Below are 27,397 nucleotides of genomic sequence, written 5' to 3'. Positions count from 1 at the left end.
CTCAGAATTTCGCCCCACCCCCTTCCGCCCCCCAAAGGACAAAAATCTGTTGCATCCATAATATTGCACATTCGAGAAAACTAAAAACGCAGAATCATAGATAATGACCATATCTATCAGATTGCTGAATCTGGATCAGATCGGATCATTTTTGTAGCCAAAAGGAACAAATCAATTTGCAGTGGCTACGCAGCGCCCGACGTCACGCTCAGACTGATTTTCTGTCTCTCTCGCACGCACTCTTTGTCGTGTCGTTTAATATTAGCGGCGTCTGCCGGAGGAGAGCCATACTGACTTAGTATCGGGTATAACTGTAGAGTTGCGGTGTCCGCAGCAACTCACAACGTTCCCCCTCGTTTTTTCTCTTTCGGTGGCTTTCAGGCAAAAACTCTTTTAGGGGCAAAATTTATTTATTTATCCGTGTGTGCATTTGTTTTCCTAGATGTCAGGCGGTTTTTAATGGAAATTAAAGGAAATTTGATCGAGTCTGAAATCATAACGCCACCATCGCATCTACATCGCATAGGGGACGAGAGAGAGGGGCAGTGGGCGTCGATCCCATGGCCTGACAACTGATTCACTCGATCTGCCTCGGGGATGGATGAGGATGAGGACGTGTCTGAGCTCTGGGGTCTGGGCTCCCAGCGATCCCAGAAATAGCGTCAGCGTTGATAAGTGATTGACGTCTTTTAATTAAGAATTGCGCCGCTCTTCGGTGCCCAAACATCTCACGGCATCAACACAACCGATCCACATTCCCCCCGGCACTATAGCCGCCCTAGTTGCCTTTCCTTTCCGCTAGTTAGTTGTACAATTGTACAACATCATTTTGGTTATAGACATGCTTTGCTATATATTGAATACATTCCATATCTGAGGAATACACTCGACTCTTTATTTTCCGCTATTCCGCTTTTCCTCTTTGTTTTTTGCCCCAGAAGTGAGTCGCATTTTCGGCGCTTCCTTCTCATGGCAGACGACATATTAGACAGTCAGTCCGTAGTGTGGCAGTGCCGCGCAGTGGGAGCACCCGCTCCCGTTCCCGTTCCCGCTCCCTTCTGTTTGCTACCAGTGACCGCGTCGCCAGGGCATGCATATGTCAAAACTTGAACGCATGTGACAGATTAAAATCCATTAAGTTGTCAAGCACTAGAGATGCTCTACACACACATACACATACACCATAGCACACACAGCGTGTGTATTCTAGTGAGTGCGGTCGTGTTTTTAAATCGTTCCGTATAATTCAGTGGAAAACGTCGGAAGTTAGCCTGGAAAAGAGGCAAAGAGTAGTTAGCGCGAGCCATAGTAGTGCTGTGTTACTTACCTGCGCGGAACGCAAGTCCGCAAGCAGAGAAGCGGCCACCTGGCCAATAGTACTGGCCGAAATCCCAGTGGGACGCCGTTGAGCCCTAGGCCGAAGGGGGGGGGGGGGGAAGGAACAGCAGGTAAGTGCCTGTTTTCCTATTCTTCTTCGCTGTGATTCTTGGCGCCACTTGTTGGTTGCTGCCTTCTTTTTGTTTTTGGGCAAAATTGGCCAAGCACACCGCAAGTGGTGTTGGATAACGACGGAAGAACAGCTGACTGGAGGCACGGAGCTAAGTGCTGGAAAACGACAGCGTCTGGCCAATAGAGGGCGCGGCCACAGCAACCGGAGTTGCCAGATCAACGGCCAGATCGAAGATGAGCGATCAGCGGGAACAAGCTGCGGCTTGCAGCACTCAGCTGACAAGCTCATTCGCCTGGGATGAGGAGAATCCCTTTCGCCGGAAAAATGCTCTGGCGCGATCGCCAAACCAGCCGGCGGAAGCAGTGGAGGAGCGCGCAAGATCCTCTCCTCCAACGCTGCAGCGCCCCCAAGAGGAGCAAGCAGACCCGAAGGAGAGGGTCATGGCGCATTTGGCGAGCTTGGGCCAAAAGGCCAGAGAGTTGAGGAAGCTGATGGTGCTCCCAAAGAGGTCCATCACGAACCCAATGAGGGATCTGGTGGATGAGATCGAATATCTGCAGCGAGAGTTGGAATCGTGCTGGCAGGCGATCTCTGCGGAGCAGGCTGTAGCCAAGGTTACACAGCCGGAAGTGACGGAGAGGGCGGGAAAGAGGGCACGGCCAGAGCCCAGGAACACCACCCACCCGTCCCCGTCCCCGTCCCCAAGGCCGAAGAAGCCAAAACATGGACCCAAAAAGTCAAAAAAAACGGAGAAGAAGCCGCAGGAAGGCCAAATGAGGGACGCCGTAGCTCGCAAGGGACCGGAGGACGCCCCAAAGGATCGAGAAGTGGGGTGGGTGAGGGTCGTAGCTAGGCAAAGGCCAAAGCCAAAGCAGCAGCAACGACCAAGACCGCCACGCAGCGATGCAATAGTCATCGCCGCCACCAGCACTGTCTCATATGCAGACATTCTAAGGAAGGTCAAGACAGAGCCAAGTCTTAAAAAGCTAGGGAAATCGGTGCAAGGGGTGCGACGCACAGCAAAAGGAGAGCTGTTGCTGATGCTGGAAAAATCGGCGGACCCGAGAACACACGAGATGCAGGCAGCAGTCAAGGAAGCGCTAGGAAACTGTCATTTTGGAGGTAAGGGACATAGACGAAGTGTCCACCCAATAGGAAGTCCTAGCGGAATTCAAAGCGCAGGCAGGGGTGGAAATCTGCGAGGCCCCAGCCATCTCCATCAGACCAGCCTATAGGAGCACGCAGACCCTGACTCTGAAAGTTCCACCGGCTATAGCAAAGCTTCTCCTGGAGAAAGGAAGAATTCGCCTGGGGTGGGGGGATTGCAGAATACGACCCAAGTCAAATCCCCGAAGATGCTACAAGTGCATGGAGTTTGGCCACATCGCGCCTAATTGTAAGAGCAGCCAAGACTTCACGAAGTGCTGCTACAATTGCGCAGGAGCCGACCACCAGGCCAAAGATTGCAAAGACGAACCAAGTTGCATTCTTTGCAAGCGCCACCGGGTGAAGGACCCGAAGCACCAAACGACGAGTTCGAGGTGCCCGCAGTACCAAAAGGCGATGCAGCAAATGAAGGATAGATGAAAATCATCCAACTAAACCTCAATCACTGCGAGATGGCACAGCAGCTGCTGGACCAGACCATAAGGGAGCACCGTATTGATGTAGCAGTCATAAGCGAGCAATACCGGAATCGCAACTCGGGAGAGTGGATTGCTGACTCGAGCAAGAAGGCAACGATATGGAGCTGTGCGAGTCCCACACAGCAACTACTGCAAACATACGTCGGAGACGGATTCGCCAGAGCCCGGATAAATGGAGTGCACATATATAGCTGCTACCTGCCCCCGAGCCTCAGCCTACAGCAGGCGAGGCAGGCACTGGAAAGGATTGCTGAAGATGCGCGGGAGAAACACCCTACGCTTATAGCCGGCGATTTCAACGCTTGGGCGACGGAGTGGGGATGCCCGAGAACGAACCCAGGCGCTCTTAGAATGCTTTGCGACGTTGGATGTCGTACTGCTGAACACAGGCACACAGCAGACGTTCGGCAGAGCTGGAACGGGGTCTATAATAGACCTTACGTTCGTGAGCAGAAGCCTCAGCCGCAGGACAACGTGGGAAGTTAGTGGCTTATACCCCGGGAGTGACCACCAAGCCCTCGTATGTGAAATCCAGGAAGCGGGCACACCTAACCCGTTCATTGGCAAGCAGATCGGTTATAAGACCGAAACGCTAGAGCCGGATATGGTCCGGGCCATGTTTGAGGACTACGTGACCAACGGTACGGCTGAAGAGAGAGCAAGCCGCCTGGCCATACATACGCTGGAAGCATGTGATGCCTCCATGCTAAGGAAAAGAAGAAGCCTGAACAACCGCAGGCCAACGTATTGGTGGAACGTTGCAATAGGTAGCGCCAGGCAGGAGTCCCAGCGCATAAGACTACTATACCAGCGTTCGAGAGGTTCCCCGGAATTCGAGAGGCTCCAAGGAGAATATAAGGAAAGCAGACGCTGCTTAAAGAGGCAGATCAAGGATGCCAAGCGCAAATGCTTCGAAAAGCTCTGCGATGACGCAGATGCGAACCCTTGGGGCTACGCATACAGGCTGGTAATGAAGAGACTGCGAGTGTTCAGTCCCCCGCCGCCAATGTATGCAGATCTGCTGGTTAACATAGTAGAAACCCTATTTCCAGAGAAAGTGGCAGCCCAGAGGGTGATGGATAGAATACCGCCACCTGAAATAGAAGCCACCACGGGAGCAGAAGTCCTCGAAGCTCTACAACGGATCAAGAACGGCAAAGCACCAGGACCTGATGGGGTCCCAAATGCCGTTCGCACGGCTATTGAGACCAATCCACAAATGTACGTGGATTTATTCAATGCGTGCATGTCCGAAGGGACCTTCCCCAGACCATGGAAGCGACAGCGGCTAGTCCTCTTTCCCAAGGGGAACAAGCCGACCGAGGAGCCATCATCCTATAGACCACTCTGCATGCTCGACACAGTGGGTAAGATCCTTGAGCGGATAATCCACACCAGGCTGGAGAAGGCAGTAACGCGTCAGCTCTCACCGAGACAGCACGGGTTTCGCAAAGGCAGGTCCACGGTGGACGCAATCGGCGAGGTATGTGAGATAGCAAAGCGAGCTATCGATGGCACCCGATGGATGTACGGGACCAAAGAGTATTGCATAGTGGCAACACTCGATGTCCAAAATGCATTCAACTCTGCCAATTGGGATCACATACTAGAAGAATTGAGAAACTTTCAAGTACCGCCGTATCTGCAGAATATCATCGCAAAGTACCTAAGAGACCGAGTGCTCATATATGAGACGGATAAGGGGACACGTGAGCACCAAATCACTGGAGGAGTTCCCCAGGGATCGGTCCTCGGCCCGCTGCTGTGGAACATCATGTATGATGGAATCCTCAAGATGGATATGCCAATGGGCGCCACGGTGATAGGCTTTGCCGACGACATAGCAATAGTCGTAGTGGCAAAACAGAAAGAAGCGGCGGAAGAAATCTGCAACGACGCGGTAGAGAGAGCCAGAACATGGCTATCAGGGAGGGATCTCTCATTAGCCACCCACAAAACGGAGGGTGCTCATAAGCAGCAGGAAAGTAGTGGAGACGGCCACGATCCGAGTAGGAGACTGCACTATTAGCTCCAGTCCAAGCCTGAAGTACCTGGGGGTCATGATTGACCACAGACTCAGCTTCAAGCATCACATGGCGTATGCAAGCAGCAAAGCAGGAAAGACGGCAGTGGCCCTATCCCGCATTATGGCCAACACCGAGCGTAGTTGGCTCAACGCTAATGTACGCTGCACCAATATGGGTTGATGCAATGAAGCATAAAACATATGCCCGAGAATGCAACGCAGTCCAGAGGCTTTGTGCCCTGAGGGCGTGTTGCGCATTCAGAGCGGTATCCCAAGACGCCGCACTAGTGGTAGCAGGAATGATTCCCATCCATCTGCTGGCAAGAGAAGCCGCAGGAATCATGGCACAGCGAACCCTGGGGACTAAGGACACCAGAGGTGCCTTAAGGCAGCGCACAATCCTGCAATGGCAAGATTCGTGGGATAACAGCAGCAAAGGGCGATGGACCCATAGGCTAATCCCAGACCTGAAGAGTTGGCTGAACCGAAGCCATGGACAAGTGGAGTATCACCTGACACAACTGCTGACAGGACACGGTTGCTTTAAAGCCTACCTGCATAGGTTTAAGCACGAGGACGACCCTTTCTGCGTGGTCTGCGCAGGGGTCATCGAAGACGCAGAGCACTGCTTCTTCGAATGTCCAAGATTTCGGCAAGATCGAGAGGATCTAAGCAACAAGCTTGGAAGAATGCCAGCGGTGACAAACCCGGCAGAATGCCTGCTGGAGTCGGAAGGAAACTGGGCCGCGATTAGATTCATGGCCGTAACTATGGCTACCAAACTGCGTCGCGAAGAAAGAGCACGCAATGCAAGGAGATAAAGGATAAAGGAGATTATTAAGAGAAGAGCCCTACGGGCATCTCCCCCGGCGAAGTAATATCTCGCGACAGTACCGCCGGGATCCGGGATAGGTGTGGTTGGTTTTAGAGCGGTTGGAGTCGGCATGAAGCTTTCCTGTAGTCACACAACAACAAAAAAAACAAAAAAAAAAAACCATAGCAGACACTCATAGATACATAGATATGCATACGAAATTAGATAAAATAAATAAATAATTGCATCCGGGGCCAAGTCAAGCTCAGGCCTCAACATAACAGACTATCATTCGCCTCAGATTCGCACATGTGTGCGAAACACTCACAGATACTCACCGACATGCCTTTGTGTGTGTGTGTGTGTGTGTGGGCTATGGAACTTTTGTTAAACACACAAACATTAACTGAGAATAAGGCAGAATACTCAGGAATCGACTGAAAGATACTCTCTTTGCTTGAGAGTTCCCTGTGCTACATCTAGTTCCCATTGCTAAAGATCATCTGGTATCCTACCTCATAGAAGAAACCATCACTCATTAAATAAATGCAAAGTTAAACTACGAAATACAATTCATGGACATATAGAAACCCCTCTCTCCGTCGCCCTACAAAGAGTATCGTCTGCGGATAGGGCCGTGCCCTACTCAATTTCTACAATATGCAAATACAAAGAAATTTAATGCACTCTCAAGTCGTCAGTCAGTCAGGCGATTGCAACAAACACTCGACAGTCGAGTCGAGTTGAGGTACAATACCATCGCACATAAATCACAAAATCACAAGAATTCTGATTCCATTTTCAGGTGAAAAGGACGCCGCAAGGAACAGGAAGTGGAATTTATTAAGCAAGTACAGTCACGACAAGCTGCCATATGTGTGTGTGCGTGTTCTGCCATAGATTTCCGATGCATTTTCGGTAATGCTCTCATAATTAATGACAAAAGTACAGGAAAGCATGCGCTTGCTCGAAGGCTGGCCTGGCTTATAAATAGGCATTTGCTCCGATTGCAGCGGCCAGAGTCGCCTTTGAAATTTAAGTACCAATATGCATATGGTGCATAAACACCCCCATGCCCCACGCCACATCACATACCTCTTTCCCTTGAGGAACTGTGTGTGTGAGCTTGACAGTAATTTGAAGTGACAAAATGACAAAAAGTCATCCGCAAACGATTTCTCTGCTGCTGGTGCTGCCATCCCTCCCTCTTTCCCTTTCCCTCTCTCCTTCTCCCCACTCTCTATTGCTCTTGATGGGTTTCTTTCTCTAGAATTTCTGCATATTTTAATGGATCCCCTTTTCGGCCCCAAGCTTCAAAATCAAACGTCAAAGTGCCGAGAAATTTATTCAATTAACATAATTTGAGTGAGCCCAAAAACACTTGGCTGGCTGAGTCAGCAGTCTGTCATCATTGCCAGACCTGGCCAGGCCAGGGATATGCAAATGTTGCCCCAAACCACAATCTGGATAGCCCCCTACCCTACCTCCCAGGCCAGGCCCCCTTTTCCACCTATTTCCCCCTGCTGTAGCTTGCAACTTACCGCGCTTTTGCATAAACGAGAACAGATCATCGAGGAACTCCTTGCGCTTGGGATCGTCATTGATTTCGTAGAGCTAAAGGAACAGAGGAGGGAGAGACGTACAGAGAGTGTTATAATAACCTTATAATATGGATACAATGGGCAGTATGCAACAATGAGTGGCAACAACAAACAACTTGACTTTTTTGGCCAATGGTTTCGCACAAAATGGCGTTTGGCCCGCTTTTGCCCTTTTGTTTGGGATGAATGTTGGGACAACAATAGATAGATGTTGATGTGTTTGGCTGTGGATGTGGCTGTTGACAGGGGCGCGTGTTGCGCTTTTAATTCTCGCTCTCGCTCTCTCTCTCTCTGTGAGTGCCGCCGTTCTCTCGGTGGTTTGTTTGCTGGGGGTTGATAAAGAAACATTCCCCTAACCTCCATTTCTGGCCTCGTTTCGAGTGTGAGGCACTCAATGAGCGTGAAGTATATAAGAAAAGGTCAAAGGAAAAAGGGAACAAGGGAAGAGTGCGAGTACAATGGATAATTAGGTGATAAAGATAGGGCTAGAGATACATACAGATAGGCAGATAGACATACAGATACATATGTATCTGCCATCTATTCGTTATTATTTATCATCTACGTTTCCACCGAGAGACTGGGGAAGACTCGGGGTTCTCCCGAGGCTCATGCTTTGACCTTTGCCACCAGGAACCGCGACTGGCTGGCTGGCATCTTCTGCAAAAGGAAAGCCTTAAACTAGCCAAAAGCCCTGGCTTTGGGTTTAGCTGCAGCAGCTCCAACTACGAGTACGAGTATGTTCAAAATTAATGACAACATCGGAGTGAACTCATTCAAATAAAATTCAAATTCGGAATTCATCATACTTTCCGCCTACTGCAGCATCAGCAGCAACACACTCCGCAAAGAGGGGGTTACACAGATACAGAGACAGAAACAGAGATCCAGAGACCAGAGATCTCTTCTATCCGTGGTGCACATTCTAAGTCAATGCGAATGATGAACTGCCTCCTTCGGCTCCTCCACCGTCTGTGTACCTGTGTACCCTGCTGTACCCCTTCACTCCACTCTTTCGTTGCTTTCTTCACTTCGCATAAATGATTTAAAACCAAGTCAGCCCCAGAGCCGCTCTCCGTGCCACAGACTGTGGCTGTCTGACGACTCTGAGACGAGGCTGATGCCTGCCTCCTGCCGCCTGCCGCCTGCTTCCCAAAAAAAGTGGCTGGGGATATATTTTTTATGATGCACGACGCCCACAAGAGCTATAGCAGCACCACCACTGTATCTGTATCCAACAGATACGAATATATGCACATTTATATTTATTCCCTAATACTTCTTTGTGCTGAGAGTCAAGTCGGGCAAAAATGAAAAAAAAAACCAAAAAAGGAACAGAAATAAATTGATTTGCTCAGATCTTTTTTTCGATCTGATTCACTGGAATTTAAGCTGCACTTCAAACTTGAGATATATCTGGTATCTAGTGGGGTTTTGGGGATACTCGTATTTATGTATGTACCTCCTGTATTTGATCTTCCGAAATGAGCATTTTAATCGCACTTGTTGAGCTCGATGGGGGGTTATTTGATTGGCAGACAACACGGTCAGGTCACGGTTCACTTGTTTGCAATTCCCGAGATTACTCGACGATCGATTTATATACAGAAAATCGATTTTTTATACCAGACGAGAGGGACATTGATCAACGCGACGATGCAACGCCATCAAAGGTCGTTTCTCAACTAAAAATATGGCAGGAGTCTCGATTGAGATTCTGCTGCCGTCGCTGTCGATGCCGACGATGCTGTTGTTGCACTCACACGCACACAGAGAGGCACACATGGGTATTTTGTATTAATAATCATAAAATGAAGTCCCGCTTTCCATCGCACACGCACACACACACACACGTAATGGTTGTTGGAAAACCTGCCACTATCCGTTCCGTTCCGATCCGATCCGATCCCTGGCTTGCATCACAGCAGCCGCAGAACCGTTAAGCGCTACCAATATACTCGTGCATGTATCTCATCTCACAAATCCGCAGGCAATAAAGCAATAAAGCGGAAAATACATGAATTCTGTCTATCCCCTAAACAGGAGTTTGTAGACCAATCATAATCGTTTTTATAACTTTCGAAGCCGCCGCTGTGATGGCTGCTGCATGTCCTTCCAAAAGGACACATGTTGAGCAGCACATACTCGTACAACATACGATCCTTTCGGGCCTGCTTTTGGGTGTGGGTATGGGTTCGGGCTTGGGCTTGGGTTATAAAAATAATCTCACTTATTTGTCGCCTGGACTTAGTACCTAACCTAACAAATCCCTCGCGCAGACGACGACGACCGACTGCTTGAAATTTGAATCCTTGATTCTAGGAAATGCTTCAAATGCATTTTCGCCAGCAGATCAATTTTTCGGTGCCAGCCCTCTGCGTTTTCTGTACGTGTGTGGGTGTAATTTATAACTATCAGATACAGAGAATTCAATTCGCTTCTAGCTCTTGCTTAAGCCGGTTGTGTTTTTTTCTTGCTCCCGCATTCTCCGCCCTTTGCCTAAATATCATACAACATTTTTGTGTCTTTGTTTTGATTTATTATCGCACCTCTTTAATTTGATTCTACTTTGTGTTAACCACCAGTGTTTTGTTCGTAAACAAGTGTTTAATATAAATTCAATATTGCAACGTAACACATCGGACTCGTGCAGGCAATTTGTTATTGTTTTTTGCCCAGTCTGCTTTTCGTTATCGCTTCTTCGGTGTGAACTGTTCTCGCGCATCAGCGTTTGCATCGCCCACACTCTCTCGTGAGCATAAGCGGGCTGCTCGCATTGTTGCTCTCACTCTCTCTGGATTGCCTATACTCTCCCTCTCTGTGGACTTTTCTTTTGTGTCTCTGCTTTGGTGAGTTTACTGCTCGTTTTCTGCACTTCGTTGGATCATCTGCTTTGAATTATTGCCGCTGCAGCTGATTGTCTGCTCTACTACTTTACCTGCGATCTCACTCCGTTCTCTTATTATTCGTGCACAGTGATTCTACTGCTGTCAATAATGGCAATCGTTTGTAGTGCAAAGAAATGTGAATTCGGTGGTGTTATCATTGGTGATTCATTTCTTAGCTGCTGGCTGTGCGAAAATTTTGCCCACATAAAATGTGCTGGTGGTGGAAATTTTGGCCGGCTGAATGATCTGATCTCGAAACGCATGGGCCTGTCTTGGTCATGTCTGGCTTGTCGGCTTGAGGCCGAAATGCGCACATTTATGAGACAGACTCGAACTGGGTTTCTGGATGTCCGGAAACAATTTGTGGCTCTCAACGAGAAATTTCTTGCCCTTGAATCACAGTTTCTTGGGCTCAAACTCTTGAGCGAATCGCCTAGACGGAAAATTCCGCATAATGATACCAATCTCTTGCAACCTAATCCGATTGGTACGCCTGCCTCCCACCTTCACCCATCGGAAGCATTTCCGTGTAGTCATGCCACGCCGTTGTCTGTAAATCCGCCAACGGTGGCTCCGGAGTTCTTTACACCGAGCAATGTGCTTCCTTCGAGCACCCAACTTCCCAACAGCATCAATCCCATCCCTGCAGTTTCTGTGGCCGTCACTTCTGACGCGGTGAGTGCTCCTAGTGCGGGTGTGCTGGTTGCTGACGACGTCTTGCCAATTCCTGCTCCAATTCCTGCTCCAATTCCTACTCCAATTCCTACTACAGCCATTGCTGCCAATTCCTCTGCCCTTGTACCGAGATCTCTTTTAGGAGTGGCTCCACCATCTCGATCTCGCTCGGGACTTCAACTTAGAGCAGTGGTCCCTCGGAAAGCAATATTTGTTTCTCGTCTTATTCCTGAGGCTACAACGGAGGATGTTAAACAACATCTTGCCGCTAAACTTAACACTTCGCCTGTTGATATAGTTGTGACTAAATTTACATTTAAACATCAGCGCAACATATCATCCTTTAAAATTCTTCTCCCTGATTCTTTACTATCCTGTTCTCTAGAACCGTCAATATGGCCTGAGCATACAATTGTGCATGAGTTCCTTCTCAAAGATTCGAACTCGAATCCAAGAATTACCGAACATGCTTCAAAAAACTGATGTACTATTTTTCCATGCACTATCAGAACGTTCGCAGTTTGCTGGAAAAATTGCGTCAAATTCATACTAATAGCGCGTCCTTTGATTTCGATGCCATCGCGTTTACCGAAACCTGGCTTAACTCCTCTGTCAATGATCACGAAATTTTCATTGATAGTTACACTATTTATAGAATGGACCGCCCATCTTTTGCAGGTGGGGTTCTGATTGCAGTTAAATCTGTTTTCTCATCTGAGTTATTCCAATGCAATAACATTCATGGAATTGAATTTGTTGTGTTTTCGCAAAACAAACTTTATTGATTTAGATCTACATCTCTCGAGTGTTGATTGGTCGTTTCTTTATTCATTACCGAACATAGATGCAACTGTTAACTCGTTTTATAGTTCTATTTACTCCGCCCTTAATACGTTTGTTCCAGATATCACTGTACCTGTATCGTCCAAGCCTCTCTGGTTCTCCAAGTATTTGTCATACTTAAAAAACGAGGGGGAACGTTGTGAGTTGCTGCGTACACCGCAACTCTACAGTTATACCCGATACTAAGTCAGTATGGCTCTCCTGCGGCAGACGCCGCTAATATTGAACCACACGACAAAGAGTGCGTGCGAGAGAGACAGAAAATCAGTCTGAGCGTGACGTCGGGCGCTGCGTGGCCACTGCAAATTGATTTCTTGCTTTTGGCTACAAAAACGATCCGATATGATCCAGATTCAGCAATCTGATCAGTCATTATCTATGATTCTGCATTTTTAGTTTTCTCGAATGTGCAATATTGTGGATGCAACAGATTTTCGTTCTTTGTGGAGGCGGAAGGGGGTGGGGCGAAATTCTGAGATATACGTTTTATAGTGAGATCTAACAGAAGTGCGGATACCAAATTTGGTTACTCTAGCCTTAATAGTCTCTGAGATTTGTGGATGTCCCAGATTTTCGTCCTTTGCGGGGGCGGAAGGGGGTGTGGCGAAATTTGGACACGAAACGGTCAAGGTCCGATATCACAGGAGTGTGGATACGAAATTTGGTTGCTCTGGCTCTTATAGGTTCTGAGATCCTTGAACTCATATTTTGCAATTGGCAAAACCGACCATGAAACCTGTGTGTTAGAGAGAGACAGAGCGAGAAAGAATGAAATTGTTTTCTTGATTCTGGCTATAATAATTATACGATCTGGTTGAGATTTTACACTCTAGAACATATAGTCATCCTCTACGATTCTGCATTTTTGGTTTTATCGTATCTTTAAAAATGACACAGATTTTCGTCCTTTGTGGGGGCGGAAGTGGGCGGGGCAAAGTTTTGAAATATTTTTGTAGCAGTGACATATCACAGATGTCTGGATCCAAAACATCGTTGCTCTAGCTCTTATAGTCTTTGAGCACTAGGCGCTGAAGGGGACGGACGGACGGACGGACGGACGGACAGACGGACGGACGGACGGACGGACGGACGGACGGACGGACGGACAGACGGACAGACAGACAGGGCTCAATCGACTCGGCTATTGATGCTGATCAAGAATATATATACTTTATGGGGTCGGAAACGAATCCTTCTGGACGTTAGACACATCCACTTTTACCACAAATCTAATATACCCCAATACTCATTTTGAGTATCGGGTATAATAATAAATCCCGGCTCTATAAAAAGTACCAGAAGTCGGGCTCCACGTTCGCTCTCTGTTCCTTGCCGTCAATAGTCAGTGTTATAATCATAACCTTTCACAATGTAGTAGTAACTTTCGTAGTGATCCTAAAAAATTCTATTCGTTCGTTAATTCTAAGCGCAAGTCAAACGTTTTTCCTCCGTCCCTTCATTTCCAGAACAAAACAGAAGCTTCTGCTGTTGGTATTGCAAATTTATTCGCTAACTTTTTCCAAACAACGTACTCGTCTCATATTTACAACGCATCCGCTCCGTATCCGTACCAGCTACCTCAAGCTAACAGCATTTTTCTGCCCTTTTTCGAGGAAAGCGTTGTTCTGGAAGGTTTGTCATCTATGGACATATCGTTTTCTGCGGGTCCAGATAAGGTACCAAGTTGCATCTTAAAACACTGTGCCCAGTCCCCTTGCAAACCCTTGACCTTTCTCTTCAACCTCTCCTTGGAACAGTCTTGTCTCCCAGTAATTTGGAATGAGTCCTACATCATTCCGCTTCACAAAAAAGGTTCAAGATCAAACATTGAAAACTATCGTGGTGTCGCAAAGCTTTCCGCCATCCCGAAGCTTCTTGAGTTCCTGGTCACCCGGCAACTGCAACATCTTTGTTGCAGCTTGACATCTCCGTCGCAACACGGTTTTTTCAGACATCGTTCAACATCGACTATCCTTCTTGAGTTTTCTAACCTAATCCACCGGGGTTTTCAAATTGGTTTGCAGACGGATGTAGTTTTTACGGACTTCAGCAAGGCATTCGATTCTGTGAACCATGCTCTGCTTATTCAAAAGCTCTCTTTATTAGGGTTCCCAACGAATCTTCTAGATTGGATTTTGTCCTATCTCTCTAACCGTACTCAACGTGTTTTGTTTTCTAACGTATTGTCAAATACTGTTAATGTTACTTCAGGTGTGCCACAGGGAAGTCATCTGGGCCCGCTTCTGTTTATTTTATTTGTGAACGACCTTCCTCAAGTTATAACATACTCTACTACACTAATGTATGCTGATGATGTCAAAATCTGTCTTTCTTACTCTGATTGGTATTTGCACACACGCCTTCAACTTGATCTAAGTGAACTACTATTGTGGTGTTCAACTAATCTTCTTTTTCTGAACCTTTCCAAATGCAAACTTATGACATTTTACCGTCGCGCTCCTCATTTTGTCTCATATGTTCTAGGAAATCATGTCCTTGAGCGAATTTCGAGTTCAAATGACCTCGGAGTCCTTTTTGATCATAAGATGTGTTTCAACACCCATATAGCTGCAACTGTAAATAAAGCTAAGGGTGTTTTAGCGTTCATCAAGCGTTGGTCCAAGGAGTTTGACGACCCGTACGTTACGAAACAACTGTACATCTCGTTAGTACGTCCTATATTGGAGTATTGTTCTTGTGTGGGGAGCCCGCAGAATATGCAATGGCGAAATGTTCGTGCACAAGCTCCTTCTTGGGACTGTTGACTCCCAAACTCTCTTGGGTCAGATTGACTTGGCCGTTCCATCCAGACCTACCCGTACTTTTAGGCCTATCCGTCTACCCATATGTAGGTCTAATTATGCTGATCATGAACCTTTTAGGGTTTTATGCCATAATTATAACTCCCTCTGTCAAACCCTATCCCCTGAACCCCTGAAACTAATTGCATGCAATATTTATAATCATTTAAATTTAGCTAACTTTTAACTTATATTTTTCCGCCTTTAGTAACTAAGTACCATTATTAACAGATAATTTGTTAATTTAATAAATAAATACATTAGTGCATTGAGAGAAAAGCAACAGCAAAAGGTTTCCTTTCCAATGGAAACATTAAAATTGTATATTTGTATATTTGGACACAGATCCCGTTGCAGGAATCATAAGTGTTATCCTGCTGCATCGAGCCACTTACACAAATACACCCACAGCCACACAAAGATACAGATTGAGAATGCATCTGCAGGTTGCGTTGCGCTGCATATTTATTCAAGAATTTCACACTCATTATTCAAAATGTGTTGAACAGATTGTTCAGTTTTATATTCTACTTCATTTGCTGGCTCTTTTAATTTGCTAAAGAATGTGGCTGTATCCCCTCAACTGCTTAATGCTTTTAAGAAACAAATTAATGTCAATCTTAGACAACATATCTTTAAATTCCGTATATTTGATTTATCTTTTTGACATTTCCGAGCTGATAGAAGTTCGTGTAAGGTTAACGATACTCAATATACAAAAGTATATTTTATAAAAGAGAAAAGTATGGGTAGGGAGATCTGAGAGAAGCTCTGGCCTCAAAGAATTCTTTGCGTATTCTTCGGAATTCTATCATTAGTCCATTAGAATAGTTCTTCAAGCTCCAATCTAACTTTTAGAACGTTTCCGATGACTAAGATCTCCAACTAATTGCAAGGAACACGCGCCAAAAAAAAAACGAGGGGGAACGTTGTGAGTTGCTGCGGACACCGCAACTCTACGGTTATACCAGATACTAAGTCAGTATGGCTCTCCTCCGGCAGACGCCGCTAATATTAAACGACACGACAAAGAGTGCGTGCGAGAGAGACAGAAAATCAGTCTGAGCGTGAGGTCAGGCGTTGCGTAGCCACTGAAAATTGATTTCTTGCTTTTGGCTACAAAAACGATCCGATCTGATCCAGATTCAGCAACCTGATAGATATGGTCATTATCTATGATTCTGCGTTTTTAGTTTTCTCGAATGTGCAATATTGTGGATGCAACAGATTTTCGTCCTTTGTGTGGGCGGAAGGGGGTGGGGCGAAATTTTGAGATACACGTTTTATAGTAAGATCTAACAGGAGTGCGGATACCAAATTTGGTTACTCTAGCCCTAATAGTCTCTGAGATTTTTGAATATCCCCAGATTTTCGTCCTTTGCGGGGGCGGAAGGGGGTGTGGCGAAATTTTGAAACAAACTCGTCTCGGTCCAATATATTAGGAGTGTGGATACCAAATTTGGTTGCTCTAGCTTTTGTAGTCTCTGAGATCTAGGCGCTAATGTTTTACTCTAAGCAAAGCCGCCTATGCTACGTGTGTGTAAGAGAGAGACAGGGCGAAAAAAAATGAAATTGTTTTCTTGATGCTGGCTATAATAATAATTTAATTTAAAATTGTGGATGCCACAGATTTTCGTCCTTTGTGGGGGCGGAAGTGGGCGGGGCGAAGTTTTGAAATATTTTTGTAGCAGTGACATATCACAGAAGTCTGGATCCAAAACATCGTTGCTCTAGCTCTTATAGTCTTTGAGCACTAGGCGCTGAAGGGGACGGACAGACGGACAGACGGACGGACGGACGGACGGACAGACGGACAGACAGACATGGCTCAATCGACTCGGCTATTGATGCTGATCAAGAATATATATACTTTATGGGGTCGGAAACGATTCCTTCTGGACGTTACACACGTCCACTTTTACCACAAATCTAATAAACCCCAATACTCATTTTGAGTATCGGGTATAATAAACGAGGGGGAACGTTGTGAGTTGCTGCGGACACCGCAACTCCACGGTTATACCCGATACTAAGTCAGTATGGCTCTCCTCCGGCAGACGCCGCTAATATTAAACGACACGACAAAGAGTGCGTGTGAGAGAGACAGAAAATCAGTCTGAGCGTGACGTCGAGCGCTGCGTAGCCACTGCCAATTGATTTCTTCCTATTGGCTATAAAAATGATCTGATCTGATAAAGATTCAGCAATCTGATAGATATGGTCATTATCTATGATTCTGCGTTCTTAGTTTTCTCGAATGTGCAATATTGTGGATGCAACAGATTTTCGTCCTTTGTGTGGGCGGAAGGGGGTGGGGCGAAATTTTGAGATACACGTTTTATAGTAAGATCTAACAGGAGTGCGGATACCAAATTTGGTTACTCTAGCCCTAATAGTCTCTGAGATTTTTGAATATCCCCAGATTTTCGTCCTTTGGGGGGGCGGAAGGGGGTGTGGCGAAATTTTGAAACAAACTCGTCTCGGTCCGATATATTAGGAGTGTGGATACCAAATTTGGTTGCTCTAGCTTTTGTAGTCTCTGAGATCTAGGCGCTAATGTTTTACTCTAAGCAAAGCCGCCTATGCTACGTGTGTGTTAGAGAGAGACAGGGCGAGAAAAAATGAAATTGTTTTCTTGATGCTGGCTATAATAATAATATGATCCAATTCAGATTCCGCAGTCTTAAAGATATGGTCATTCTCTACAATTCTACGTTTTTGGTTTTCTCATATTTTTAAAATTGTGGATGCCACAGATTTTCGCCTTTGTGGGGGCGGAAGTGGGCGGGGCGAAGTTTTGAAATATTTTTGTAGCAGTGACATATCACAGAAGTCTGGATCCAAAACAACGTTGCTCTCGCTTTTATAGTCTTTGAGCACTAGGCGCTGAAGGGGACGGACAGACGGACTGACGGACGGACGGACAGACAGACAGGGCTCAATCGACTCGGCTTTTGATGCTGATAAAGCATATATATACTTTATGGGGTCGGAAACGATTCCTTCTGGACGTTACACACATCCACTTTTACCACAAATCTAATATACCCCAATACTCATTTTGAGTATCGGGTATAAAAAAGGTTGCGTATTGAAAGGAAATTCCACAATCTCCCCAATACAGTAAATAGAATATGAATTTTTCTATAGAGGTAGGAGGTACGAGCATGTATGGTTTATTTTTTCAGAATTAAAGTACAAAGAATTAGAATAAAATCGAGGGGGAACGTTGTGAGTTGCTGCGGACACCGCAACTCTACGGTTATACCCGATACTAAGTCAGTATGGCTCTCCTCCGGCAGACGCCGCTAATATTAAACGACACGACAAAGAGTGCGTGTGAGAGAGACAGAAAATCAGTCTGAGCGTGACGTCGAGCGCTGCGTAGCCACTGCCAATTGATTTCTTCCTATTGGCTATAAAAATGATCTGATCTGATAAAGATTCAGCAATCTGATAGATATGGTCATTATCTATGATTCTGCGTTCTTAGTTTTCTCGAATGTGCAATATTGTGGATGCAACAGATTTTCGTCCTTTGTGTGGGCGGAAGGGGGTGGGGCGAAATTTTGAGATACACGTTTTATAGTAAGATCTAACAGGAGTGCGGATACCAAATTTGGTTACTCTAGCCCTAATAGTCTCTGAGATTTTTGAATATCCCCAGATTTTCGTCCTTTGCGGGGGGCGGAAGGGGGTGTGGCGAAATTTTGAAACAAACCTCGTCTCGGTCCGATATATTAGGAGTGTGGATACCAAATTTGGTTGCTCTAGCTTTTGTAGTCTCTGAGATCTAGGCGCTTATGTTTTACTCTAAGCAAAGCCGCCTATGCTACGTGTGTGTTAGAGAGAGACAGGGCGAGAAAAAATGAAATTGTTTTCTTGATGCTGGCTATAATAATAATATGATCCAATTCAGATTCCGCAGTCTTAAAGATATGGTCATTCTCTACAATTCTACGTTTTTGGTTTTCTCATATCTTTAAAATTGTGGATGCCACAGATTTTCGCCTTTGTGGGGGCGGAAGTGGGCGGGGCGAAGTTTTGAAATATTTTTGTAGCAGTGACATATCACAGAAGTCTGGATCCAAAACAACGTTGCTCTCGCTTTTATAGTCTTTGAGCACTAGGCGCTGAAGGGGACGGACAGACGGACTGACGGACGGACGGACAGACAGACAGGGGTCAATCGACTCGGCTTTTGATGCTGATAAAGCATATATATACTTTATGGGGTCTGAAACGATTCCTTCTGGACGTTACACACATCCACTTTTACCACAAATCTAATATACCCCAATACTCATTTTGAGTATCGGGTATAAAAAAGGTTGCGTATTGAAAGGAAATTCCACAATCTCCCCAATACAGTAAATAGAATATGAATTTTTCTATAGAGGTAGGAGGTACGAGCATGTATGGTTTATTTTTTCAGAATTAAAGTACAAAGAATTAGAATAAAATCGAGGGGGAACGTTGTGAGTTGCTGCGGACACCGCAACTCTACGGTTATACCCGATACTAAGTCATTATGGCTCTCCTCCGGCAGACGCCGCTAATATTAAACGACACGACAAAGAGTGCGTGTGAGAGAGACAGAAAATCAGTCTGAGCGTGACGTCGGGTGCTGCGTAGCCAGTGCAAATTGATTTGTTCCTTTTGGCTATAAAAATGATCTGATCTGATCCAGATTCAGCAATCTGATATATATGATCATTATCTATGATTCTGCGTTTTTAGTTTTCTCGTATCCTCAATATTGTGGATGCAACAGATTTTCGTTTTTTGTGGGGGCGGAAGGGGGTGGGGCGAAATTTTGAGATATACTTTTTGTAGTGAGATCTAACAGGAGTGCGGATACCAAATTTGGTTACTCTAGCCTTAATAGTCTCTGAGATTTGTGAATATCCCCAGATTTTCATCCTTTGCGGGGGCGGAAGGGGGTGTGGCGAAATTTTGAAACAAACTCGTCTCGGTCCGATATATTAGGAGTGTGGATACAAAATTTCGTTGCTCTAGCTTTTGTAGTCTCTGAGATCTAGGCGCTAATGTTTTACTCTAAGCAAAGCCGCCTATCCTACGTGTGTGTTAGAGAGAGACAGGGCGAGAAAAAATGAAATTGTTTTCTTGATGCTGGCTATAATAATTATACGATCTGGTTCAGATTTTGCACTCTAGAAGATATAGTCATCTTCTACGATTCTGCGTTTTTAGTTTTCTCGTATCGTCAAAATTGTGGATGCCACAGATTTTCGCCCTTTGTGGGGGCGGAAGTGGGCGGGGCAAAGTTTTGAAATATTCTTGTAGCAGTGACATATCACAGAAGTCTGGATCCAAAACATCGTTGCTCTCGCTTTTATAGTCTTTGAGCACTAGGCGCTGAAGGGGACGGACAGACGGACAGACGGACAGACAGACATGGCTCAATCGACTCGGCTATTGATGCTGATCAAGAATATATATACTTTATGGGGTCGGAAACGATTCCTTTTGGACGTTACACACATCCACTTTTACCACAAATCTAATATACCCCAATACTCATTTTGAGTATCGGGTATAATAATATTGGAAAATGCTTTAGACGGGGTCTATAATTAAACATAATTATTCAGTATGTACAGATAATTGACATTGATTAATGAGAGCAGAGCAGAGCAAGGCAGAGCGGAGCATAGCAGAGTGGAACAGCGCCAAACGAAGAACTATATAATATTCGTTAGTACAAGAAACGAGGAGCGAAATGTACCAAAAATAATATTTTAATTTATCTTAGTTGTTGTTTTCGTCGTCTTCGTCTGCGGATTGATGGATGGATAGAAAGATAGATACGAGATGGATAGATGGATGGATGGAATGGGATGGATAGATGGCTGACTGACGGATGGCGCAAAGCACAGACCACTAGGGAGGAGATGCGGAGAGGCAGGGAGACTGCTACACCCTGCTAAAATCAGAGCAGCATCTGACTTGCGATGCTATGGCGAATGGCGGATAGTGTTCGCAGATACATAACAGTATCTCTGTGTGTATCTGTGAGATTCTCTCTTTCAAAAAGGTCTCTTCATAGTCGCCCTGTGCTGGCCAATCTGTTCAATTAACGTAATTAACGTTTCGCCTTATTTCATTCCGTTTTTCACAATTAATGAAGGAGAAGGCAGACGGCAGGCCATTTTGAATATCAGCTTCAAGGGATTTTTCCAACACCTCACCTATCGAGGCGGCTGTGATTGGGGCCGCGGGGGTGGCTGGCGGGTATAGGGGGAGCCGGTTTCAGCAAAAACATCATCATCATTCAAGCCTTAGCCTCACTCCTCACACACGGTGTAAGCGAAGGTGTTAAGCGTGAAGCGTAGATACAGATACAGAGATACATAAGTATCTTTTGCAGTGCATTGCGAGGGTCAAAGTTTTTATAGTGCATAGAGAATGCGGGCTCCGTTTGATGGATAGCTCTCGCTATGGCTCTGAAAAGGGAGGAGGACGGATGGACAGTGTGGTCGTCTGTGTGTGTGCATTTAAAGTTAATCGAAATTCCGTTTTTATGGCCAACCCGAGCCGAACCAAAAGCTGTTGAGGTTCACACGACGCAACAGACACAGATACGGATACAGCTACGGCTACGGCTACACTCGCACACATTTTTGGCAACCACAATTTAATGACCAAAAAATTTTGCACTTCTCCTCTCGTCTCAGATCTTCACTCGCACTCGAACTCGCACTCGCCCCGAATCGACCCCAAAAGCGGCAAAGCGGCGCACAAGTTTTCGGGCCTAATTGCTCATCTTGGTCAGCATATGGATCGGACCGCACACAGAACGGTAGAGGGAGCGGAGAGCACAAGAAGTGGGGGGTAAACTAGCTATTTTCTCACCAAATTAACGCCCTTAAGAGATGGGCTTCATTAATTGCTCAATTGCAAACCGGAACTATCGAGTGGAACGCCTCAAGGCGGCACTAAGCAGCAGAAAGCAGTACAGAGCAGAGCAGAGCGACCTCGAAACGAAATCATAACTGGCCTTTTAACTGGTTTCGTTCCCCAGGAGATGACGAGAAGATGATGCTGCTGCTTGCTGTCCAGTTGGCATGCCTCCTGCGTCTGCTTATGCTCCTGCTTGGCTCACAGCTTGGCTCCTGCCTGCCTGCCAGTCGCCCGAGAGCCCGATTCGTTTGCTATTAGCCGTTAATTGATAGTTTTGCCTGCATCTTGTTTGCAGTGAGAGAGTTTCTGTCGAATTCAATTGACTGACAGGAGGGACTATGACTAGGTCTGGGACTAAGACTGAGGACTCGGGACTGGGTACTGGGTACTAACCTGTCTGACTTGTTTGTACTGCTCTTCAAAGCTCCATCCATTATTCTGCTGCGATGAATTCGATGCCTCGCTGGACGTCGATGAGTTCGATGCGGAATTAGCTGCAAAGTGGCGGGCTGACTGCAGCAGTTAAACACAAATGGAGTCCCCTCGAGTGGCGATGCCACGATACCAACCTTCTTTGCCGCCACCGCCTGCCACTGCTGTGGGCGATGCAAACGAGAAGGGATGTCCTCCGCCTGTGCCTCCTCCTGGTCCTGCTCCTCCACCTCCACCTCCTCCTCCTCCTCCTCCGCTACTACTGTTGTTGTTGTTGGAAACGGAGTGTCTGCCTCCATTGGTGGCTGGATTGTTGCCCGAACTTGGTGTGGTGGTGGTGCCTCCTCCCATGACACCCCCGTTGTAGCTGCCGCCATTGCTGGCGGTGGGCGCCGAGGCCACATGCCCAAAGGAGGCTGCTGCCACTGCCGCTGCCACCGAATTGTGGGGCAGGGTGAAGCCCGGGCTAATCGTCGTGGGTAGCATATTGGCCCCGAAGGCTGCAGCATGGGCGGCGGCCGCATAGTCCTGTTCCTGCAACAGCAACGTGGCGTTGATTCGGCCAGCCACTCAGGCACTCATTCATGCACTCACCATTAGTCCCACCTTCATGTCGCGCACCTGCATCTTGAGCTTCTCCAGGACGTCGCTGTGCTGCAGATTTGGAATGCTATGTAGTCCCCCGATGCCCATGAAGCTGCCCAGCGCATTGAGCGGATGATTTGGCGGCAGCTGATGGTGATGGCTGTAACGATAGCGATAGCGATAGAGATAAGGAATCACTACCCAAGCGTGGGGGGAGCTCTCTCACCTTAGTGGCAGTTCTGTCTGCTGATCGGGACTGGCAAAGTTGTGGCCTCCGCCGGCCGCTGTGTGACTGAGTCTGGAAGCAATCGCCGCCTTGACGCTCAGCTGATGATGCTCTCCCTCCACGGAGTCACAGTCGCGCATCTCGTCGTCCGTTCGATCACCATGTGACTGTCGGGCAGAGAGAAGAGGAGGAAACGTTTGAGTCGAATGCGGATTGCGGATTGATGGCGGCGCTTATGTCAACAAGCCGCCACAATTGGCCGCCCGCTGGGAGACGCTAATGGGCAGCGCTTTGTCCACCGATCGAAGGCGGCAGAATCGTAATCAGAATCAGAATCAGATATATAAAGATCTCTTTCCTGTGACTGTGACTGTGGCGTGGGCAGCACTTAGCAAATGGTCATTGATTTGAGTCTGTCTCTACCTCTAGCTCTAGCTCTGATCCTGACTCTGGTTTATGGTGTTTCTCTCTCAGCCTTGCCTCGCGGCCCGTGCCACACGGAAAAACACATTAGCCAAGGCACGCCTGGCAAATTCAATTGAAAGCAACTGAAAGCCACTTACTCCAGGCGGACAGGCAGACAGGCGCAGAGGGTGACAACAAAGGTAACCACTTAATAAATTAACAATGGCAGACCCGCAAAACGGCAATCAGGCACCATAGCTCCAGGGCTCTAGAGCCGCTGGAGAGGGCAGAGCCGAGAGCCGAGTACGCTCCTGCCCCGGGAGAGTCGTGGTCAGAGCAAACTGTGAATATTTTCAGCCGTGACTCTTTGCCAAGAAGTGCGCCACGCATGGCCGAGAGTGCAACTGCAACTGCATCTCCAGCAACCAGCAACAGCGACAGCATGGACTTACCACTCTGGGCACTGGCACTGGCAATGGTACTCCATCACGGCTTCTTGGTTTTTATGCATTTGGAGAGGTGCAAATTAAGCGCATCTGTGACTGTGTGCAAATCGGGAATTTTCAATTTAAACACAGCCAACAGTCGACGCAGCAGCAGCAGCAGCAGAGCAACGTTCCACAAAGTAAGCCAGAGTCTAAGCGGAGTCGGAGTCGGGCTCAGAGACGGTGTCGGAGCCCAGGTACGAGTACTCCTCTTATGTAGATATAGATATGTGTTCAACATTTATCGCCTTGCCCCATCCATCGCCTGGGCTGAGTAGTGGCAAGTGTTGTTGCTGTTTCTGTTGCTGTTGCTGGTGGTGTCGCTTGGGTGTAATCATAACCGCAACCAAAACCAAGGCATAGACAATGCCTCGACCATAGAGAAAGAGAGTTCTCGGAATTCTTTGAAGTTTGGCGCAAAATGCGAGCCAAGCGAAAATGTTGCACACTCAAAAACGGAGGGTGGGAAGGGGGGAATGTTACTTGTAGCTTGTACGAAGCTTAAAGATACATGAATACACAAGTATGTATATGGCTGTAGAGAGAAATGAGAGGGCTATGATCGCTTCTCGCATGCATGGGATGTGGCCTCTTGACTTGGTCTGGCTCTGACGGCTCTGGCTTTGGCTCTAGCTCTGGCTGTGACGGGTTGGTTGGTAGTTAGCCAAAGAGTCAGTGGTTACTTCATTGTAGAGTACTCGCACTCCTCTATGTCTGTGTGTGTGTGTATATATCAAATTAATGTAAGTTATCGAAGCCATGCGAAATACACGTATGGACGGGACGCTCCACTGGGTGCTCTTCTCGTCTTCTGGACTGCCTTTTGCGTTGCGGTTTTCTGTTGCGCTACTCTCGTGTTGACCAGGCCCAAACAATTATAATTGTGGTCTGGTCTGGTCTGCCCAATGGCAAAGACCAGGCACCAGGCACCAGGTACATGCAGGCCATGCCTAATTAATGCACAACGAATTTGTGCCGCTTTTTGTTGCTGCTGCCTCTGCAGTCGTTACAGTTGCAAATGGATGCGAAAATATGGATGGATGGATGGTTGGTTGGTTGGTTGGAGGATCCACACCCCATGCATTACAAATCGAACAAAGTTGTGTACTACGAGGTTGGGTCGATACAATTTATTTTAGAGCTATAAAATATTCACAAAAAGTGTTATTTAATGCTCGTAGATGAATTATGAATCGATGATCTAGAAGCGTTTTTCTTAAAAGAAATTTATGGTAAGACATTGGTAGAAATTGGTTGCTTTTTCATTGCAAGCCGAAAACAATGGAAAGGAATCCATCCATCAAAAGCAACAAAAGCCATAATTTCTGGAAAAGATATGGAATTTCATCTGAATATCGGAGTGGGAGCTTCTGGGGAAGCATTCTCGGGCTATGGGCTGCGGCTATGGGCTGCGGCTGTAATAGGCGTCGCATAAATCAGCATGAAGCGATAACAGGTTCCACTTGGAAGGCATTAAGTCACATCCAATGGCTGGATGGATGGATGGATGGATGTATGTATGGTGGAGAAAACACGCACTCACACTCATACAGAAGTACATCCAGCTAATGGATATATATACAAGTATATACCGATATGTGGATATCCATATGGTGGTCTCTGAGGGACACGTTAGTTCCATTTATTCTAGCATTGATAAAACGCTACTGTTATCGTCTCAACTGCAGGTCGAAGCGAAGCTCGACTTTCAGCAAAAGACATTAAATCGCAATTAGACCTCTCTGCTCTGCTGCTCTGCTGGCGGGCTGTACATGTGTCAGATACGGATACAACTACTACGCGTACTACGGAAGTACTCCAAGAACGCAAACAATACAAATGGAGGTGGATATGGATGTGGATGTGGGCCCCAGAGAGGAGAGCGATAGTGCAATTTACTTTAATAGCTTTCAACACACCGCCGTCGCCAGAGGCGACCTGGAGACAGACGACAACTATCTATCTGAGTGCCACAATAGTAGCTTGATATAGATAATATTTAATTTATTTGCCGTTGACAGTTTTTCTCCCCCCTACACAGCCCACTACCCACTCCCTTTGTCCCCTGCTTTTTTTTATCACTAATTAGTTTACATTACATTTTCGATAGAAGTAGCTGGAAAATAATGTATCTCAAATTTATTATCATTGCATTTCCATTTCCAATTTAGTTAATTTCCATTCGCTGTTTAACAATCGAATGGACAAATTTGTAGGAAACGGACCGACGGACCAACGGACAGACGGTCGGAGCCGCAGCAAACCCGTGCCGCAGCATGTGCAACATGCCGTGCTAATTTATAACAAAAGGACGTGCCGCTGCGACCGCTCGGAAATCCATTATGTGACAATGCTGTCCGCGAACGGACCTCAGGACCTCCAGACCGTCAAAGCAAGCTGTGAAGGGCGCTGCCAGCAAACAGGATCAGCCGCTGCTACCAACCACCTCACACAAAGGGGCGTTTATTGTGTGAAGGATTAAGATTATGCATTGCCAGCGAGCAGCATGTGTAATGTGTAATGTGTATCTGTATCTGTATCTTTAGCTCTCGATGTCTGGCTTTGCTTTGCTTTGCTTCTTTTACTGCAACTGCATTTCCTCGTGTTTTTTTTCATTTTCCATTTTTCTCCTTTTTGTTTTTGTTTTTTAGCTTGAACTAGGCCTAATGTCCTTATGACTCAAGTGTCCTCTTCGTCTCTTCTCGTCTATTGAGAATCAGCTCGGGGCGTGCTGGCGTCCTAAGGTTATTGGGATTATTGTTATATACCGATGCGAAAACTGAGAATGGGATTTGAATATTAAATCTATAGGATATCATCTATTTAAAGGACATACTTGTGAGTATTTATTTTTCCTCAAAAAAATCCCAGATATTCCGAATTGTTCAATCAATTTTTGGACCAACGATCCAGGCCCTAAGGGGTACTGCCACATGTGTTCGCACGCATACATATGTATGTACATACATACGCGTATCTTGTAACCGAATGAATATGTATGTATCTACATATATAAATAAAAATTGCTCATTTACGCATCTACCCCGTGGCGAATTATGTATTTAAAACGCGCTGCAACGACGACAAACAACAACAGCAACTGCAAAGGGGAAGGGGAGGAAGAGCCACAGCCAGCGGCTAAAAGAGGGAATATAAAAGAAAAGATGTGGGAAAAAAGGACAAAAACACAACAACAACAAAAAATGTGCAACGTGGTCGAGAAGAGATCGTACTCCACTCTGCCGCCGCCGCAGCAGGCAAATGGGGGCATGGAAATAAAATTAAAATGCAAAACGTATCTGACAGATACGTGCATATGGCGCACACACACATAGATACACGAGCGACTGTATGCGTGCTAACAAACGCGATTTCATTCGCTCGCGAGCGTCGGAGCGGAAAAAATAAAGCGAATAAAATATACAAATGGAAACAACAAAACAGACACACACACACACGCATGCCTACTCGCGCACACACACACACACACAAGCAAAACGTAATGGCGCTGGCGAGCCGCTATCGCGTCCGCGAAAAAGTATCTGTCAGATACACATATGCCGGCATATGCGCACACAGATACCCGTACTCATGCA

The 27,397-nt window shown here is 46.5% G+C and overlaps 1 protein-coding gene across 3 annotated transcripts in view; it reads right to left on the bottom strand.

The window, feature by feature from the left end:
* Window positions 1-27,397, bottom strand: part of LOC117185846 (protein dead ringer-like) — a 41,109-nt gene that overhangs the window by 6,781 nt on the left and 6,931 nt on the right. The window contains exons 2-6 of one of the 3 annotated variants that reach the window (XM_033397469.1): window positions 22,912-23,078; window positions 22,695-22,845; window positions 22,238-22,634; window positions 22,062-22,177; window positions 7,478-7,550 (exon numbers count right to left, since the gene is read on the bottom strand). In XM_033397469.1, coding sequence (XP_033253360.1) covers window positions 7,478-7,550; window positions 22,062-22,177; window positions 22,238-22,634; window positions 22,695-22,845; window positions 22,912-23,078 — 904 coding nt within the window. Of the gene's footprint in view, window positions 1-7,477; window positions 7,551-8,999; window positions 9,246-22,061; window positions 22,178-22,237; window positions 22,635-22,694; window positions 22,846-22,911; window positions 23,079-27,397 lie in introns of those variants that run through there. The other 2 variants (XM_033397470.1, XM_033397471.1) reach the window with 2 other exon arrangements.

This window comes from Drosophila miranda (assembly GCF_003369915.1).
Source record: "Drosophila miranda strain MSH22 chromosome Y unlocalized genomic scaffold, D.miranda_PacBio2.1 Contig_Y2_pilon, whole genome shotgun sequence".
Taxonomy (NCBI): domain Eukaryota; kingdom Metazoa; phylum Arthropoda; class Insecta; order Diptera; family Drosophilidae; genus Drosophila; species Drosophila miranda.
The sequence above is the reverse complement of the archived record's forward strand: the minus strand, read 5'-3'. Positions and strand labels throughout refer to the sequence as shown.